Source organism: Microtus pennsylvanicus, chromosome X (assembly GCF_037038515.1).
Source record: "Microtus pennsylvanicus isolate mMicPen1 chromosome X, mMicPen1.hap1, whole genome shotgun sequence".
Lineage (NCBI taxonomy): Eukaryota > Metazoa > Chordata > Mammalia > Rodentia > Cricetidae > Microtus > Microtus pennsylvanicus.
The window spans coordinates 7,611,272-7,630,276 of record NC_134601.1 but is presented as its reverse complement, the minus strand read 5'-3'; the positions used below and the strand labels follow the sequence as shown (position 1 = coordinate 7,630,276).

General features: G+C 36.4%; 1 protein-coding gene across 6 annotated transcripts in view; it reads left to right on the top strand.

Moving 5' to 3' along the window:
* Atp11c (ATPase phospholipid transporting 11C (ATP11C blood group)) overlaps nt 1-13,244 on the top strand; it is a 197,462-nt gene extending 184,218 nt beyond the window's left edge. For 2 of the 6 annotated variants that reach the window (XM_075957075.1, XM_075957076.1), the window contains one exon: nt 10,725-13,244. In XM_075957075.1, coding sequence (XP_075813190.1) covers nt 10,725-10,787 — 63 coding nt within the window. In that variant the 3' untranslated portion in view covers nt 10,788-13,244. Of the gene's footprint in view, nt 1-6,710; nt 6,802-7,470; nt 7,576-10,724 lie in introns of those variants that run through there. The other 4 variants (XM_075957078.1, XM_075957073.1, XM_075957074.1 and 1 more) reach the window with 4 other exon arrangements.
* The last annotated feature ends 5,761 nt before the right edge of the window (nt 13,245-19,005 follow it).

Genomic DNA, 19,005 nt, shown 5'->3' with positions numbered 1-19,005 from the left:
TAAGTAGATTCCTTAATAGTGTTCTGTGTGATCTTTAGTAATCCATATGGAGTATCTCATATGCTCCATATGGAATTTTTAAAGGGAAAAAGACTTTATTTTGTATTTATCTCAGAATTAATTTTCATATCAGGAATTTCCACACCAACATTTCAGCTTTGACCTTAGAAATTGCCGATTTTTTTTTCAGTTGATAATCCTAATTTGCCTTTCAAACCTGTCCCCTTTTTTTGATTATAGTGCTGCTTAATCTCTGTGTTGCTTCTAGCCCTGTCTCCTAGCAGTATATTCAACCAAAAGAGAATTCCTTACTCTTCAGGACACACTTGTGAAAATTTATGATAGTTCCTAAGTGTGTTTGTATTGTTAACTACTAAATTATATTTCTGCCAAGAGAAGTTATTTCCCTCTGGCACATTGCCTGATACCTTTTGGACATTTCTTTAAAAGCTTTTAAGTGAAAGGGTTAGAATTGCCTGAAAAACCACTGGCAAATTTTTACCAGCAGATTAATTAAGTATATCCTATTCCTGCCAACACTTGCTCACTTTGTTAAAATAAAGTCCTGTTTTCTTCATATTGATTATCAACTAGCTCTTATAACACCACTAAGGCAGTATTTTTGGGAAATAGTGTGGTCATGACCACCTGATGTAGTTAATCAAATTATCAACCAATTGAACTACAAAAATAGGGGTTTTCCTGCATATTGAATTACGAAACCAAGTTTTTTGACATTATGTAGACATGAAGATATGAAATTATTAAGTCTTCAAAAGTATTTTAAAGAGGGCCTAGGAATACAGCTTTGAAAACATTCATGCCCTCAGTACGGGGGCGGGGTAGAGCAGTATATAGCTAGGTGGCCAGAATTGCTCTGAGCTTCCTATTTTTATGTGGCTTATAGGATAGGATGATCATAATTTAGTATAGATAAGCTGTATTTGTTTACTCTTTTAATCCTTCCAGTGGCCTTTGACTAGCTCCATTGAGCCCGGTTTTTAGTTTTAGAATAGAAAGTAGTATTGATGGAACCGTTTTCTTCCAGACTGGCTCAAATGGCAATTTTCATATAGCCAAATAAAAATGATCAAGTAAGACAAAGGGAAGGAAAAGAGAAAGAAGAAAAATGGCTCAGGGACTGCAAATATATGTCAGTTGGTAGAATATGTTCCTAGTATACACGAAGCCCTGGGTCCCATCCTCAGCATTACCTAAAATCAATATAGTGGCCCATACCTGTAATGTGCAACAAGAGGATCACAGCTCAAGGTCATCCTTGGCTAAACCCTGAGACCCTGTGGGAGGGAGGAAGGGAAGGAAAGATCCTTTCTCAGTACAGAATCTACAAAGGAGGTTCTCTTGCATAACTCTTCTAATTTTTTTTTAATCTGAAGAGTACATTTTGGGCTGCTTTTAATGTTTCTTTTTGGGATAATGAAGCTCATGTTGCAAAATGGCTCATATTCAAGCTTCATGCTCTTAAGGGTAAAAAATGCCCAGAATTCAAAATTTTCAAAATGTATCATCCCAATATCTCTTAGGCCCTCTCTAAAAATGAGACACCAGCTGGAATGCCCAGTGATGTTTGTATAGACCATTAAGTGGAAAGATGTTGCTGGGAAGCAATAGATACCTCGTCTCAGAGCATTTTTATTCCATGTAGACAAGAGATTCCAAATTTCAACTGAAAGCATAGAATGTTGCCAGTGGGTCAGCATGAAATTTTTTTGTGGTTTATATCCGTGACAGAAGGAATTCTAATGTCTGTGCTATAGCTTGGCGTGAAAATATGCTAGAACAAACAGGAAATTTTCCATAATCATTTTCATTCATTTAGTCATTCATTCATTTATTCCTATCCCTTTTTGAACCAGTAAACATTTGTTGAACCACCTGCTGATGAACATCTCTCTATATAACCAGTGTCTGAAAGGCTAAATTGTTTTTCAGACTCTATAGGATTTTTAGAGTGACAAATGTGTCAGAACAGTTATGAACACTAAACTACACTATCTGTGGGGGGGGGAGTACAATATATATGAATGCATATAGGCCAACAGAATCATGACAACCATAGGTCACATCAGAGTTCATTAGGCCATTGATAAACAAAAAGAAGCCAACTTTTAAACAAAGCAGAATGAGTATCTTATTTTCCATAAATATATTAGTCTTTATGTTTAATGTCTAATACTGTGACAGCATGAATGATTTCCTGTTTTGCTCAGCATTCCTTGTTAAATGATAAGGTAGGCTTACTTTAATGTGAAGCAGATTACTTTACAATGGGTCATGCTCAGAGCCTAGCAGATTATATAATGGGATGAAATTGAAATGTGTGTCCCTATCTAGAGTAGAAGGGGCCCCTAACTTCAGTATTCATACTACACATTCTCTACATACTCCAGAATTGTCTGCAGTTGTTTATAAAAGGAGACTTCTATAAAAATAGGTAGTGAGCATGCCTCTATGATATTTGAAAAGGAAGTTAATATATTTAATAATTATAAAAGCGTCTTTATTTTGGGTTCCTCTCAATTCAATTTATATTGTCTGAGGATTCGTGATGCATTCATTAACTACTATGGTGGTCATAATTCAGGGATAAGGCAAACATGGCCCCAGCACATTGGAACTTTCCTTCTAGTTACATATAAAGTGTGTCCATTCTGAACCCTTCTGAACAAATATAAAACATAATGATACAATTATATGGTTTTTGGTAGCATAACAAGATTAGAGTCATTTCCTCCTAAAAATCTCCAGTAAAAACAGCTAATAATGGCAGCCCCCAGCACTGCTGAAATCTGTTATGATGTTTACATTATAAATAATGCTCACGGAGATGGAAAGATGGTTCAGCAGTTAAGAACACACGTTCTTGCAGAGGACCCAGGTTCTCCTAGTAGTTCACAACCATCTGTAACTATAATTCTAGGGGATCTGATGCCTTATGACCTACACAGCTGTTATGTATGGTCATGGTTTACAGACAAAAATGCAGGGAAATACTCTTACACATAAAATAAATCTCAAAAAAATATAAATAAAGAATGCACGGTGGGGCCAGGCGAGGGTGGCGCACGCCTTTAATCCCAGCACTCGGGAGGCAGAGGCAGGCGGATCTCTGTGAGTTCAAGACCAGCCTGGTCTACAGAGCTAGTTCCAGGACAGGCTCCAAAGCCACAGAGAAACCCTGTCTCGAAAAACCAAAAAAAAAAAAAAATGCACGGTGGGAAGAATTGGAAGGGGAGATGAATGTGATCGAAATAGCTTATACTCGTATATAAAATTGCCAAAGAATAAATACACTTGCAATAGGCTGAGGATAAAAATAGCCCTTTGGAATATTTATGAATCTCAAGAGAAAATTAGGAAGAAAAGCATATTATTTGCCAGTTGGTGGTGGTGTACACCTTTAATCCCAGCACTCAAGTGGCAAAGGCAGGCAGGTCTCTGTTAGTTCAAGGCCAGCCTGATCTACAGAGTTAAGTTCCAGAATAGCCAAGGCTACACAGAGAAACCCTGTCTCGAAAAAAAAAAAAGGCTGGAGAGATGGCTCAACAGTTAAAAACACTTGGCTTCCAGAGGTCCTGAGTTCAATTCCCAGCACCCACATGGTGGCCTACAATCATCTATAATGGAATCTGATGCCCTCTTCTGCTGTACGTGAAGACAGAGAACTCATATACATGAATAAATCAAATATTAAAGAAAGAGAAACATATCAATGAAAAATTCCCAGTAAACTATAAATGATTATAAATGACAATTTTCTAATTTGAATTTTTAAAAATATATCTTTGAAAATAAGCTGACTCAAGTCACTTGAGTTATAGTTGGGTTGCAGTTCATTTACCTCTTAGCTTAATTTTCAGTAACAAGGGTTTTGTGTGTGCACGCGCGCGTGCGAGCGTGCATGCGTGCGTGCGTGTGTGTGTGTGTGTGTGTGTGTGCTTAAAGCCTCATCTTTAAAGATAGTAAAATTTACACCAGGCAGTGGTGGCACATACCTTAAATTCTAGCACTTGGGAGGAAAAGGCAGCAAATCTCTGTGAGTTTGAGGCCAACCTGGTCTACAGAGTGAGTTCCAGGACAGCCAAGGATACACAGAGAAACCCTGTCTCAAAAAAAAGAACAGCAAAGCTTTTCCAATTTTTGAAATGACAAAGCTGCAAACCATACCATTGGCGGTGTTTGATGGAGCTACCATTGAATGTTGAACAGTGAAAGAGCAAGATAACACCTGAAAATGAGTTTGAGGTTTAAGGTTTGAGGTATTTCAGAAAGCTGTATCTCATATAAACACAATAGCCTATGTGTAAATCATTGAAATACCCCTGGTACCTCTGTACCCTCTAGGCAAGTAGTAAATACTACTCTATATTTCCTGCATGGAGATTTCCAACTTTCCTTATGTAATGTTTTCTAATATAATCTACCTCAATCTAAAAGGAGGTTTCACTGCCTGCTAGACATGAGAAGAGTTGTCCAATTACTAGGAAATGACCCACTAACATCCTTATGCCTAGTGTGAGTGATGTCTACACAAAAGATGAAGGAATATTCCAATATAGATATGAAGCTATTTAAGAGGAGAACGCAGGGAAAGAAAAAACGTCAGCTATGTGACTAAAGTTCCCAGAGAATGCATTTTGAAAAATATATCATTTTAATAATAAATTGTAAAAATGATGTCATGTTGCAATCCTTACAGTGTCATATACAACCATGTATTCAAGAGGACAGTACTGCTGAAAAAAGTATTAATGAAAATAAAATGAAATTGTAAACGTATTGTAAGGAAAACCTCTACTGTCATGGTTCTTGGGATGTGCCTTTATCCTTGGCCTCTTTGGCATACTGCTACTTAAGCTGCTCTCAAAGCTCTGTAGGTGACTGCAAAAGAGTGTGGACATTTTACACTGGTTTAGCTCATCATCACCTGTCCTATCTACCACTACCAGTTGCTAGTTCTGTTTTTTATTGTTTTGAGTTCTTTCTTTCATGTCATGCTTTCTACTGCTTTCTGTATGCTCATATTTTCTTTTCTTTCTTTATAAAGTCTCTAAACACTTAATCTATTGGCCCCTAAAATTTTTGCTTCCTGTACTACTTTTATCTGGTGGTTGGATACAAGTTTTGAACACAACAAAATGTGCTTATAGTTGCAGTCTCTAAATAGATAGGCTTGTACATTAAACTTAGGAGTGGGGACATGGTATCATGTTAATCTTGTTGCAAGGTTTTTGCCCACAAAACAGAAGATGGAAATAAATTTTTCTTTCAGAATCTGAAATATTTCTCTAGTTTTATCAATTGGTAATTTGCATATTGCCAGTATGTCCCCAACTTCTGCATTTAAAGTAAAATATAAATGGGAAGAAGTATAGTTATATTAAAACACAAATAAATGCAAGTATTTGTATTTAAAGGTTTGTTATTAAACTCTTGGATATGTACATCATGTGAGCTATTTTCTTTTCCTAAGTCTATTTAATTAATAAAAAGTTAAGAGTAGTCTTCTGATTGTTTGGGTGGGTGTTTAGTTGTTTTGGGGTTTTTGAGACAGAGTCATATTTATAGTGATCCTCCTGCCTCAGCCTCCTGAGTACCTGGACTATAGTGTGTACCACCACACTTGGCTAATGGATAATCTTGATTAGCGGAGATTTTGAGTTCATCTCTATCCATAGTTGACCTCCCATCTTCTTTCTTGCATGGGCAGTGCCAAAGCCAACTCTGCAAATTATGTCATGATTATAGACATGGAAAAAGAATCTCTCAGATTTTCTAATTATCTAATATAGCCTTGAATATTTTTAGTTTGAAAAATATGTGCTTTACATAGGAAAAATTTAGCCTACCTTTGTAAAGAGGTCTTTTATGCAAGAAAAATAGTGAAACTGAATTCTGCCATTATAAAAAAAAATTAACTGCTAATCCAGGGGCAAATGGTAGGATGGTTGTACCACCAAATATTTTCTCATTATATTGGTTTTGATTAGATTTTTAACATGTAACTGCCCAACTACATGTTGGTCCTTTTATAATGTCTGTAAAATTGAATAGGAAAGATAGTTACTTCAGGTACATTAGTGATTTGTGATGGAACTTGATTTTAACTCTCTGACCAATGGATTTTGAACAAACATATGGTAGTGAATTAGTGATTAGAGATTAACATTTTTAAATGAGAGGCATATTAGAATTATTTTATTCAAAATAGTACATCCCCATTAAAACAATTTTAAGTTCGAGCCAGACGGTGGTGGTGCATGCCTTTAATCCCAGCAATTGGGAGGCAAAGGCAGGCGGATCTCAGTGAGTTCGAGGCCAGCCTGGTCTACAAGAGCTAGTTCCAGGACAGGAACCAAAGCTACACAGAGAAACCCTCTCTTGAAAAAACAAATAATAATAATAATGATAATAATAATAATAATTTTAAGTTGATATACAGGAAAATAGCAGCTGGAACATATAATAGATTATTTTTAACTAACTCTACTTTTACTTTAGTAAGTAACGTCTTCAAAACTAACTTGTCATTTCTACTTCTAGTTCTCAAGGTTTCTTTTTAAATGTTTTACATCTAAGAGAATATTTACTTTTTCTTTTCTTTCTTTCTTTTTTCTTCTTTTTTTATGGTTTCTGCATTTCTCTCTTTTCTACTGCAATTTTCCACCTTTTGTGCAATTGTGAACAAGGTAACGAAACGTCTCCCTTCCTCAGGAACATCTACTATCTTCATGCTTTCTCAAACTTCCAGCAATCACAGTTTCTCTTGGAGTGAATAAGGTGATTTCCTTTCTTAATGTACCAACTTGCTTGCATCCTCATTGCCTGACACCATTTCTGATTCTTCATAGACAGTTACTTCTCATGATTCATTTTTATATTTTCTATTGATACTTAAAACATTTTACCATTTTCTTTTAACCATTTAGTCACCTTCTAAATTGTCTTACTGGAGAGAGAGTAATTTTCAAAAACTTAAACTATAACTTTGTAATATGGGATATGCAGTATAATAGCCATGATGTTAGAACTAGCCTGTTCATCAGGACAAGAGTATTTTGCACAGATTTTTCCTTTTTGACACACTCAGCACCAGCACAACTTTCAGAGGTGTTCACCAAAAGGATGGTAAGGTTCACTAATCAAGCCATATTGACTCATCTTACCATATAACCTACCACTGCCATCCCAGAAACCCAAGTTTGCCACATACTGCTAATGTCTATTTACTTCTACCACAAAAACCAGTTTGAATTGGAGACTTTCTTGGTCCTTTAAATGTATTCAATTGAATGTTATGCGTTTGCTGTATAGTAAAATAAGTAATTTGTACTATGGGGCCAGGAAAGTAGTCTGTAGGAAATGATTTCTTTTTTCTCCTACATTTTTGTCACCAGGTAGGTTAACCTATCTTCAAATGCTTTAAGTATCTTTGCCTCACTATTACAGAGCAATCTGAGCTGTAGAAGGGCATCTGACTCATTATCCGCCAGACCTTCTGTCAGACCTCTTCTTTTACGAACATTCTCAGACGAGTCTAATATATTGTAACAGGTACCTAGTGTTAAACAAGTGGGCTGGCTTTAAAAAACAGATTAACAGCATTATAAAAAAAATGAAAATATCACTCTTTAAATTTTCTCTGCTGTTGGTGTGGTGAACTTTATACTATTCTTTGCAAAAATATAAAGATGCATTGCTTGGAATATGGGGAAATTTATACTTTAAATTTGCTAAAACTAATGAATTTTTTGACGTTTTCAAAGCTGAATGTTAATACAATATATTTAATTTGTGAAGAACAAATTGTCATGGCATTGCCATCATGTGAAAATATATGATACTTATCTAGAAATATTATAATTTTGACTTATAAGGTTAATTTTGAAAATTCAAAATAGATATTCCAAAATTGCATCTGTATAGTACCAAGTCAGTTTAGCATTGCATGTTTTTCTGGGAACTATGTGAAAATAATCAAATGTGTTTGTACCTTCATGTGCTGTGTCTGTGTGTTTGTAGGTATACACTTTTAATGTCCTTGTAAATGTCTAATCCCCAAATATATGTTAATGATCTAGTCCTCTAATTATAACATTTTTAATGTCAAGTTTTATTCAAGCTAAATGTTTCAACTCTCAGAGGTAAAATCTTTCCTAGCCATTCAGGGGGATGCATGCTTAATGACAAACTGTTTCCTAGTTCATGTTTCCAAACCACATTTATTTGATAGCATTGTTTTTATTTACCTCAAAAATATTTTAGAAGAATTAATATACCATAAGAGGGACCTTAGAACTCAGAATGATTTCTTTCATGTGCAATCTATATTTTCTACTGCAGAAGACTCTGACACTCCAGGTTCTGGAAGGTATTTTATCCACTGAAGATAATTTAGACGAATTCCTAAGTAATTTACTCATAAACTTGTCTACTTACAAGCAAGTCAATACAGTTTATAGTGCAGATGATCTTTATGTGCACATAAAAATTATGATATATGAATAAAATTGTGGAACAATTTACTTTGAATCTGTTATTCCACCTTAGCCTATTTTAATAGATTAAATCTGTTGGTTCTTTCACCGCCCATCATTCACCACATTCTGTGTCTGCAGTGCTATTTTGGAAGCAGACTTCTTGTGCTACACTCAGCATGTTATATATTTTTAATTACTTACCTGCATGTGTTTCTCCTCTGTAATGAGTTTACTTCTTAGTGGCCTTCAAAGGCTTTTACCATTTTGTTCCAGATTGCTTTGTCCTAAGTAAACCATGAGATGCATCTCAGCTATATTATTTGCATTTAATTTTGTATCCCCCTGGATTGCTTTCTTTAGCTTGGTCTGTGGTTGGGGGGTAGGGGGGGCTCTGCTGAGTAGCAGACACTGCAACTGCTTTTGGCCTCTCCAGGGCCTCAACTCCTACAATATCTAGAACTTAGGAGGTTTACAAAAAGCTGTTTCATTTTTAATGTAGTTATTTCTTCCAGGAATTGATTTCTGTGTAGCATTATTTCTTCTCCAAGGAAAATATTTGGCAATTCAGCCACTGAGTTTGTTCCTTGGTAGATAATGGGACAACCTGATTTTTTTCACATATTCTCAGGGTGAGTGGCAACCTTATTTTGGTTAAAGTCACTATGACCTGAAGACTGGGGAACATGAATAGAAACCGAAGGTATTATAGTCAATTTATAGTCCATAAGAAACGTGTCTTAGGTTGGGAACAAAATAGTATTCTCTTTAAGATCTTCTTCCATTACTGTATTTCAAAAATGTTGAGTTTTAGACCATCAAGATGATTCATCAGATAAAGGTGCTTGCTGCCAAGGCTGACCACCTGAGGTCAGTCCCACATGATGGAAGGAGAGAACGACTCCTAAAGGCTGATCTCTGACCCTCACAGATGCACTATGGCATGTGTACACACATATACATGCTAAATAAATACATTTTAAAAAACTATGAAGCTTGATTTTAGCATGGGGAATTAAAAGGTATTCCCCCTCTTCTTGATACATAACTTCAGTGTTTATATTCAGTGGTCAGGTCGTCTATTATACCCCATCCCAATCACAGCATGCAATGATGTTTAGAGGAGAAAGAAGAATATGCAGATTTATTAAAGAAGTTTCTCTGGTTTTTTTAAATATATGATGAATAATAAAAAGTTTGAATCATAGTAAATCATCTACCAAAAAGAAAATTTAACTTTGATATTATGGATGGTGTTTTTTTTTTTAAGTAAAGGAGTATTTTCACAGAAATTTTCCAAAACTAAACATCTCCAACTTCACAAATCCAGGGGCTGGGGCAGTAAAGTGCTGGCTGTACAGGCCTAGGGACCTGAATTCAAGTCCCAGCAGCCACATAAAAACCCAGGTATGCTCATACACTTGTAATCCTAATGCTGGGAAGAGAGAAAGGAGAGGATTCCTTGGAAGACAAAGCAAGAAAATTTGTGGGGCTTCCTGGCTAGTCAGCATAATTTATGGGCAAGCCCCAGGTCCCATTGAAAGACCCTATCTCAAGAAAAACAAGATGAGGGCCTAGTGTAATGCTGCATATATTTAATCTCAGCACTTGGGAGGCAAAAGTAGGTGAATCTCTGTGAGCTCAAGGCCAGTTGGGGCTATATAATGAATTCCTGCTCAAAATAGTAAAAAAAAAAAGGTGAATAGCACCTAAGCATGACACCAGAGGTTAATCTTTGCCTTCTACATGCCTTTGTACACACATGCATATATACTTACATGCATGCATATATACATACATACCCAAAGATAATTCACACATCAAAAAAATAAGCAATTTATTCTTTGCAATTTCTGAGCATCTGCTATGTGCTAAGCATTTTCCTAGATGCTAGACATAAAACCATCATGTTCCTGTATTCCAACAGCTCCCAGCTTAATAGGCAGTCCCAGTGTGAATGCCTACTAGGAGAACCCTGGAGCAATCCAAAAGCAAAGAGCAAGCCTGAACTATTCAGCTGACAGATGAGGAAAAATGTAGAAATCTGGTTGTGGTGTCACTCTTTTTTCCCCTCCTGCATGTGAATAAAACTTGGCACTTCTGGTAAAACAGTTGCTTTACTAGCATAACAAAATTTACTACTTGGTGTATTTTTTAAATGTTATACAGATGGTTATATCTTGTTACCAAAATAAATTTTGTAACTCTATATTTTAACCTTTTCAGAATCCGAATCTTGAACTGCCCATGTTGTTGTCCTACAAGCATATTGACTGTGGTTGCAGCTAAAGAAAGAAAGCGTGAAGGAACAACTACAAAAGATATTAACTCAGGATACTCAATATGCAACAAAGACCACTCTCGTGTAGGGTTCAGAATAAATGTCCATTAAAATACCAAATAACTCTCCTAACCATTTACAGTTATTGTAAGTAGCCATTATGGCCAAAGTTAAGAATTATATGAAAGTTTAAAGTAAGCATACTTAGAATTCTGGATTTAGATAGAATAACTATGAAATGGGTGCTCTTTTAACCCATTGACTTTGTGAATGGATTTAAACGTAGTATAAAGTAGAAGTCATGCAATGGGAATGAACAGATTTTGCTAATACAGTGTTACTTTTTTGCCTGGCAAAAGACATAGGCCGTTTGTATCACATTTCTTGTTCCTGCTGAATGATTATCTTATTTTTTCCACATACAAAAGGAATACTTGAAAATACAGAAGGACTAAATGATATTACTGCATCAGACAAAATAGTTCATCTTCTATTCAATCATAGGCTAATTGTCTTGGTCTAATATCCTTTCCAAAAAATACCTTGAAAATATTGTGCGATACTGTTAATTCCAGGTATTATTGTAGAAAAGGGGTTGGAAAAGGTTATTTGGTGTGTTTTCTTCTGAATTACACACCACTTATGTATTTAAGATGACTAAATTTGAAAATAAAATACTTTGGTCACTTGGGTAATAGCCCCTCAAAAGTTAAGCAATAAAAGGTATTTCCGGTGTCAATTTTGCTGGGTAATGAGGTAAGAAGGGTTAAATATATAAAAATAAATGCCATTCTTAACATTGGCATTTTACAATTCTGTGTGGCAAAGAGGGGAAGCATAGCTTATTTTAAACTACTAACGGTTTTTATTTGAAAGAGGTTGTATTTGTGCATACATACAGCACTTTTTTAAAGTTACCAATTTGGTAGGGGAGAGATTCATCCCCAAACTATTCAGTAGCTTGTAGAGGCATGGCTCTTTGGACATGAATGTTGTCTCTTGTAGCTAACTGGGACAGGCGAGTGGTCTAATTCCGAACTGTGAGATGGGCTTGGTAAGATTCTCAAATTTCTGGACAACAAAGAGGTTTTAACCCCTAATAGTTCACTTAAAACATGAAGTCTTTATTTGATAGAAAGACTACATTTGAAAGCTAGACTAAAATAATATTTAAAAAATATTTTTCTATCAGTTTCCAACTTTTTTTTGTCTTCTGACATTCCTGTACTGTTTGTTTATATTGTACCTTGATTTAGCAAAGTATTGCATTCTTTCTATTCCAGTATATTTATATAGTCCATATGGCACATTTGATTCTTCCATATATATTGTGTTGATGTTTAGATGTAATTTTTCTTGAATTCTAAAAAGGTCATAATTTCAATTATCAGAAACCATTCCATAATTACTTAATTTAATTTGTTTTTGTCTTATCAGTATTATTTTTGAGTGTTTTGTTAGGTGTCATTCACAGCTTAAATGTGCTGTGTGCTCTTGTAGCCTGTATTTGAGGTGATCTGCTGAAAGCAAAGTCTTTCTATTCTTTGCCTATTCCAAAGAGCTAAAACATCTAACCCAGGAAAGCTTTGCTATTTTGTTATTGTTGTTGCCATTGTTGTTGCTGCTGTATTATTATTTTACATCAGAACTATAAGGACTGTGAATAGCTGTAAGAGCCAAATAGAGAGGCTTAGTTAATGAAGAACGACTGAGGAGTTAATATATATCTGGATATCCAGGATAGTAGATAATAAAACTGAATATATGTGACATGTTGCAGTGGAGGGAAATCTAGATAAGCAAGTGAGGGGTATTTAGAGTCATGTCTCAGACAAATTACATTGTACACTGCAGCTCAAATCAAAGGAACCTGGGTTTGCTTTTTGAAAGATTTTTACTAAAGATCTAAGACATGGCTAACATGGGATTAGCAGATGAAGTGACTTGAAATGAGCCATCCAGTATTCCTAGCACTACAATCTAACCACTCCTATATCAGAAGAGGGCAAGAAATCAGTTGTAAAAAAAGAAAGAAAGAAAACCAGTAGGACCATATTACCATAAATAGAATGATTTTTGAATGATCAAAATGTCCATGTAATTTTCCAAACTGTTGTCTTTTGTTTGAGGGTGTTGCCTATTAAACAAAATATTCATTCCATATCTACTACATATACACCAGCAACAGTATAAATGTAAGCCTAAATTTGCAAAAGTCATAATTTAGTGATGGAATTTTTTAATAATATGCAGTATATAAATGTGCAGATTTTATGCAGATGTTGATAAAATCATTTTTCAGCTTGTAAAATGGAACTGCAATATTACATTTTTCAATTTTTTACATCTACTTCGTTGCTTTCTAAAATGAACGTGAATGCCATCTTTTATGAATGCAACTTGCCTTTTTCATTACAGAAATTTTCGTCTCATGTAATCAATAAACTTTGGTATGATATGATTAATAGTTGAGCCTCTTTTTTAAAGTATCAATTTGATATTAAAGTTTTATGGGTATAATTTAGTAATAGAAAGTAAGTTTCTAATTTTCTATTTGCATATATAGTTGCTACATCTCCATGAATTCAACTGATGTTTTATGGCAGTACTTAATTTGAGGTGGGTAAAAAACTTGGGAAAATTTGTAATAAAAACCATGTTTTATAATTGTACAAATAAAGACCCAGCCAGGATATAGCTATGAAACAGTGTGTATTAGGCATGCACAAGGTCTTGGGTTTGATCCTTAGCACAAAAAAAGTATAAAACCCAACCAGCTCAATAAATTCATATTAAATGTTCATGGTAGACTTTTACTGTTGCCCACACACTGGAGGGAGTATGATGTACATTCTGTGTGATCTGCATTTTTGACCCATTGAAACTATTTGATAATTAAGTGACCAGAGATAAGTTTTACTGTAGCTTGAAAGTTAGTTCAAAGATGTGCGTATTCACATCTCCCTTCATGCTTCAGGCTACACTCAGGCCTTGAGAAAGAAGACTCTTCTGGGAAAGTGCTTATCTGTCAAATCAGTTGCTCCACCTAAATCTGATTGTGTTGCATTTTACACTTCAGTCACTTCATTTTAGTAACCTTTCAATTCAATTAGTACTCCAGTTAGTCTATAGTTTTTGTTTTTATTATTGTAAGAAGTGTGCTGTATTCAGAGACAAAATCTGAGTTAAAATTTCAAATACTGTTACTCCGTGTGATAGAACTCAAATGAGTTAAGGGATCAGACTTGTTTTGTAAAATGTCATTTGCTACTCAGGTGGAAGCATAGTTATTTTTATATTAAAGACTTGCTTATTGCCCTGACACTAGTTGATGAACACTTGTCATTTACCAACATTTCACATATGTGTAATACATGCTTTCTAACTTACCGAAATCAGTCTTTTCAGGATTCCTTCCCTTCCCCCTCCAATGGGTCACTCTCTGTCTCCCTGCTTTGTCTGCCTTCGATTCACGAATACAGTGGCTGTTGTGAGGTCTGAGTGATTTGACCTCTTCAGCAAGAAACACATGCAAAGGTTAGGGGCTGAGGTTATCACTATGGTTATTCAGTGAATGCATCTATGGGTAAAATGCTGGATGCATACTAATGAAGTCTGAAGGCTTGAGTTCTGGGAATAGTTATCAGAAAAAAAAAAGAGATGGCATTAGTTTGATATTTTTCCATTCACATTTTCTCATTCATTGGATGAGCAAGAAACCAGAGCTCAGTGCCTAGTTCATTCATCTTTGGTTCTAAAGAAATGTTCCTCTATGGTTTAAGCAAGACCTGATCTCAGGAGTTTTAGAAAGAAGCAGGTTGGTAGCTAAAATGAACAGTGTACCTCTTTGTAGGCCAGAAGTCCTGCTGACAATAAGTCTTTGGCCCTTGTCCTTTGGGTAGGGAAAAAGAAGGATATACATTGCTAAATCACCTGCTGCTCCTTTAGGTTTTTGTGTATGTGAACTGCCAAGAACGTGCTTTCTATTAGTAAAATCACCAAATGCCCAGCTCCTCATTTTAGGTAACAATGTTCTAACCACAGTATACAAGTTTTTACATGTTTACTAATCCCAACAGCCTGAGGAGATACATACTGATATTTCCATATGCCCAATGAGGAAACAAAAACCAGGGTCACATTGTCTATTAGAGTCAAAATTTAGATCCAGGTTTGTGGCAAGTGTCTATATAACTGGGACACTATATTATCTCCATTATGCCATCCCCTGATGACATAAATTAACAAGCCACCCAAAATTAATCATGAGAAAACATCAGACAAACCCAAACTAGAGGGTTTATGTATAATAATGGGCATGTTCAACATTATAAAGATCATGAAAGACCAAGATTGAGAAACTGTCTCAGATAAAGGAGACCAGCCATCATTGGAATATATATATATATATATATATATAAATATAATTTTTAATAGAATATGTAGGTGGTCCCATATAGCACAGGCTGACCTTGAACCTTTTTAAATTTTTGCATATAATCATGTGAATATGCATAACATGATGCATGTGTGGAAGTGCGAAGAAAGCTTATGGGAGTCAGTTCCCTCTTGTGAGTTCTTGGAATTGAACTCAAATTGTCAGACTTGTTTGCAAGCGCCTTTAACTGCTGAGCTATCTTGTTGGTTATGACCTTGAACTTCTTACTCTTCTGCATTCAACTCCCTAGTATTGACATTACAGGCTTGCACCACCATGCCTAGTTTTATGTGGTACTGGAGCTACACCTCAGGGCTTTGTGTGTTTGGCAATTATTCTACCACTGAGATACATCCCCAGCCCCACATCGATGTTAATTTTCTGGTATTTGAAGTTAGATTGATCATATAAACTGTTTGATTTTGAGGAATCTAGGCGAATGGTGTGTGGAACTCCTTTGCACTATTTTTCAACAAATCTAGGATTATTTAAACATAGGTTAAATAAAAATAATGAATTATAAAATGTCAATGGAAAACACAAGTGGAAGACAGAAGAGTACATGTATATTTATCTAATTCATTTTTATCTTTACAATATCTCTGTATAGAGACTATTAAACTCCAGATTCTTACAAGTCAAGGCCAAAGTAAAATCATTATCTTTTCTTTGGTCCCTCAGAACAGAACTCAGGTATAACTCATGTCTCTTCTGATCTGTATACCTCGTAGTGAGGGCATGCTTGCACCCTGCCCTGACAGGTGTAGGCCCTATGTATTCTGTTGGCCTGTCCTTTACAGGGACTTAACTATATGTCCTGTCATAGAATTCATCTGTCAAGGCCACAGTCTAGACCAGAACTCATATGACTGGACAACATGTAGGATATTCTGAACATTTTACAGGAATGTCAGTGACTTTAGACATTTGCCAAATGGTTTTGACTGCAGACTTTACATGAACCCAGTGATCAGTCTCTAGTAGTAACTGAGGATAGATGACCCATACTGTTGTAAAGACATCTGCTTCCTGATTTCCAGGAGGACTCAATGGCCTGCAGGCTGCTACATGGAAAACTATCAGGGGTTATGATTCCTATTATGTATTTGTTTTCACATCTGTTTCTTTTACCATGGCTGACCCAACACCTTCCAGTTTTCCTTTTCTCATTGGGACACCCATAAAATGGAGCCTCGTGAGTGTAGCCCATTTGACAGTATCTTGTCTTAGGCAGTCAGTCTCATGAGTGACTACTATCCACATTGCTCTTCACTAGGCCCATTGGCTACATTTTCTTTTTTTTTTCAGTCACATGGTTTCTATGTTTATTTGTTTAGTACAACTACCCATTCCTTTTCTTGCTCCCATTCTTTATACCAGGAGTACAGGCATACATAGGGATGGATGGTGTCCCTTTTAACACTTAATCTGGGTTATCTGTTGGGTCAGTTATTAGAGGGGGTCTCGGAGACTTGGAAGGACGCTTAGCCCAAGAAAGCCTGTATAACACTGATAACATGGCTTGCAAAGACTACATCATATTCCTGTAAATATGCATACCACCTTTGTAGAGTTTAATTTTATGCCACTCTAGAAAGAGACTTGACCGGAAGGTTTCTCAATCCTTTCTTAATTGTATAAGGTATTTTTGTGGCTACCAAGGTGTGACTGGTGATAAATTCTGCCTGTTGTAATGGTTTCTGTGCAGCCATCAGCTGTTACAGCACTGTATACGGAGCATCTGCCCCTTTCCAAAACCATATTATAATCATTTGTTCAGCTTGTTTTTGCCTTAGCCCTCAGCTCTAGCTGTCTGAGCTTGTGGTGACTTCTAACACAAAAGGGTGCTGGGATAATTGGACACACAGCTGTTTAGCCTGTCCTACAAAGATCTTAGCTTGCTCAACAACCTCTTTAGCCTTCCTGTTTCAATTCTGCATGCCACCCATCTTTATCAAGTTATATAGAGGATGGGCAAATAATTGGGCAAGGTGGTTTGTGAAACTCTGCCAGTGTCTAAGAAGCCCCAAGAATATCTAGCTCTTTTTTATTTTTTTCATTTATTTTACAAATCTGTAACTTTTATACATTTACAAGCACTGACTGTTGTAGGATTTTCTCAGCATACCAATATTACTGGACTAGGATGCCGCCAGGAATTTTGTAGTTGTACCCGGCTCCTTGAACCTTGTATGGATTGAAATCTTATTCTTTTAGATACACCACTATGTCTTTTCAATGTTTTTCTAAATCTGTAAAAACAGTCAGAAGTTAGCATAATGTTATCTGTGTAATAAAACCTTATTAGAAAGATGGGACAGGATAAGAAAGCAAGGTGCTAGGCCACCATCCTTCTGACAAATAGTGGAAGTATGAAGGTATCCTTGGGGAAGTAATTTTAAGATTCATTGTTGGCCATTCCAGGTGAATGGAAATTAGTCTTGGGATCCAGCAGCAAAGAGATTAGTAATAAACACATCACTTCTGTCTGTTTGACATCGCCATCCTGAGGAACTTTCATGGGACCTTGCATTTTTCTACCCACCATGGTTTTGGGCCTGGCTCAAGATGTTTGGTTTATCCCAGTGCCATGAGGGAATGGTTGTGCTCACTTGTTAGCTTGACCCTAGCTGTGGTGTGGTAGGCACTTGCCAAGCTGCTTCTGCCCACCTCTCTCCCCACTTTCTTGAGCCAGGATGTGATAGAACCTTGAATTGTGGCTGAGCCGCTTCAGTTGTCACTCCCTAGCCATATTGAGTTTCTGTGAGTACCCCAGCTAGGCAAACATTTTTCATCCTAAGCATGCTTGTTTTTCAAGCTTTTTTTTCCAGGAGAGAAATGTGCACAGTTTACGTATTGCCCGCCCCTAGGATAAGCTTGGTCCTTTTAGTTTGTATCCGTTTATCCTCATACTCGTCAACCGCTGTGCATTGCCCCTGGTGGTTTTAGGTGTTGGCATGAATTAAAGTGCACTCAACTTCAGTATCTACCAAAGTCCAAATATTTTGTATATTGGTAGAGAGACCAATGAATTTATAATTTACCATAAGGCCTCTGCTTGCTGTGTACGGCCCTCACTCCCAGACAGCTTTAGCCATCCTTTCAGAGGAGCAGCTAAAATGCTTCCCACCCTAGAACATCTTTCTCCACATCAGGCGTACATCGGGGACTATCTGTACCTTCCTGTCTTCCATGCTTTTAACCCTTTGGTAAACTTGCTGGCCAGGCTTTAAATTCTTCCAAAACTCCAATTCCACATTGTTTGTTTTTTTCTCTTCATCTCCCTGGTGCTTTATCACATTAATTTTATTCACATCTTTATATAGGTTGTTCAGATCCACCAAAGCCTCCTCACAAAAATCACATTCCACCATGGAACTCACCAAAGCCACTACCATTCCATCCCAGTCCTGAAGTCTCCGATGAGTCAATATCTTTTTCAACTCGGGTGAACAGAGTTCTATCTGACCCAGTGACAAGCTTTATCAGACGTGCTTTTAAAAAAATGAACTAGCATTTTTCCTTGGTTTTCCTCCTCTTACGTATCTGACTCTTCCCACTGGTTCCAAGTTTTGGGATCCCAGGAAGGTTTCTTCAGCACAGCTTTAACTTGCACTCAAAACTGTCATTTTGACTGGAAACTGTAAAGTGCCCTCAGCTGACATCTGGAACTCCTTGCCACAAGGCACTGTGCTTCACCTCTTTCACTGCTTCTTGAGTTGAGCCTCACATGGTAACTTGCCTTCCTATCTATTTTCCCATTAGTGCAAACTTCTTTGTACACTTGC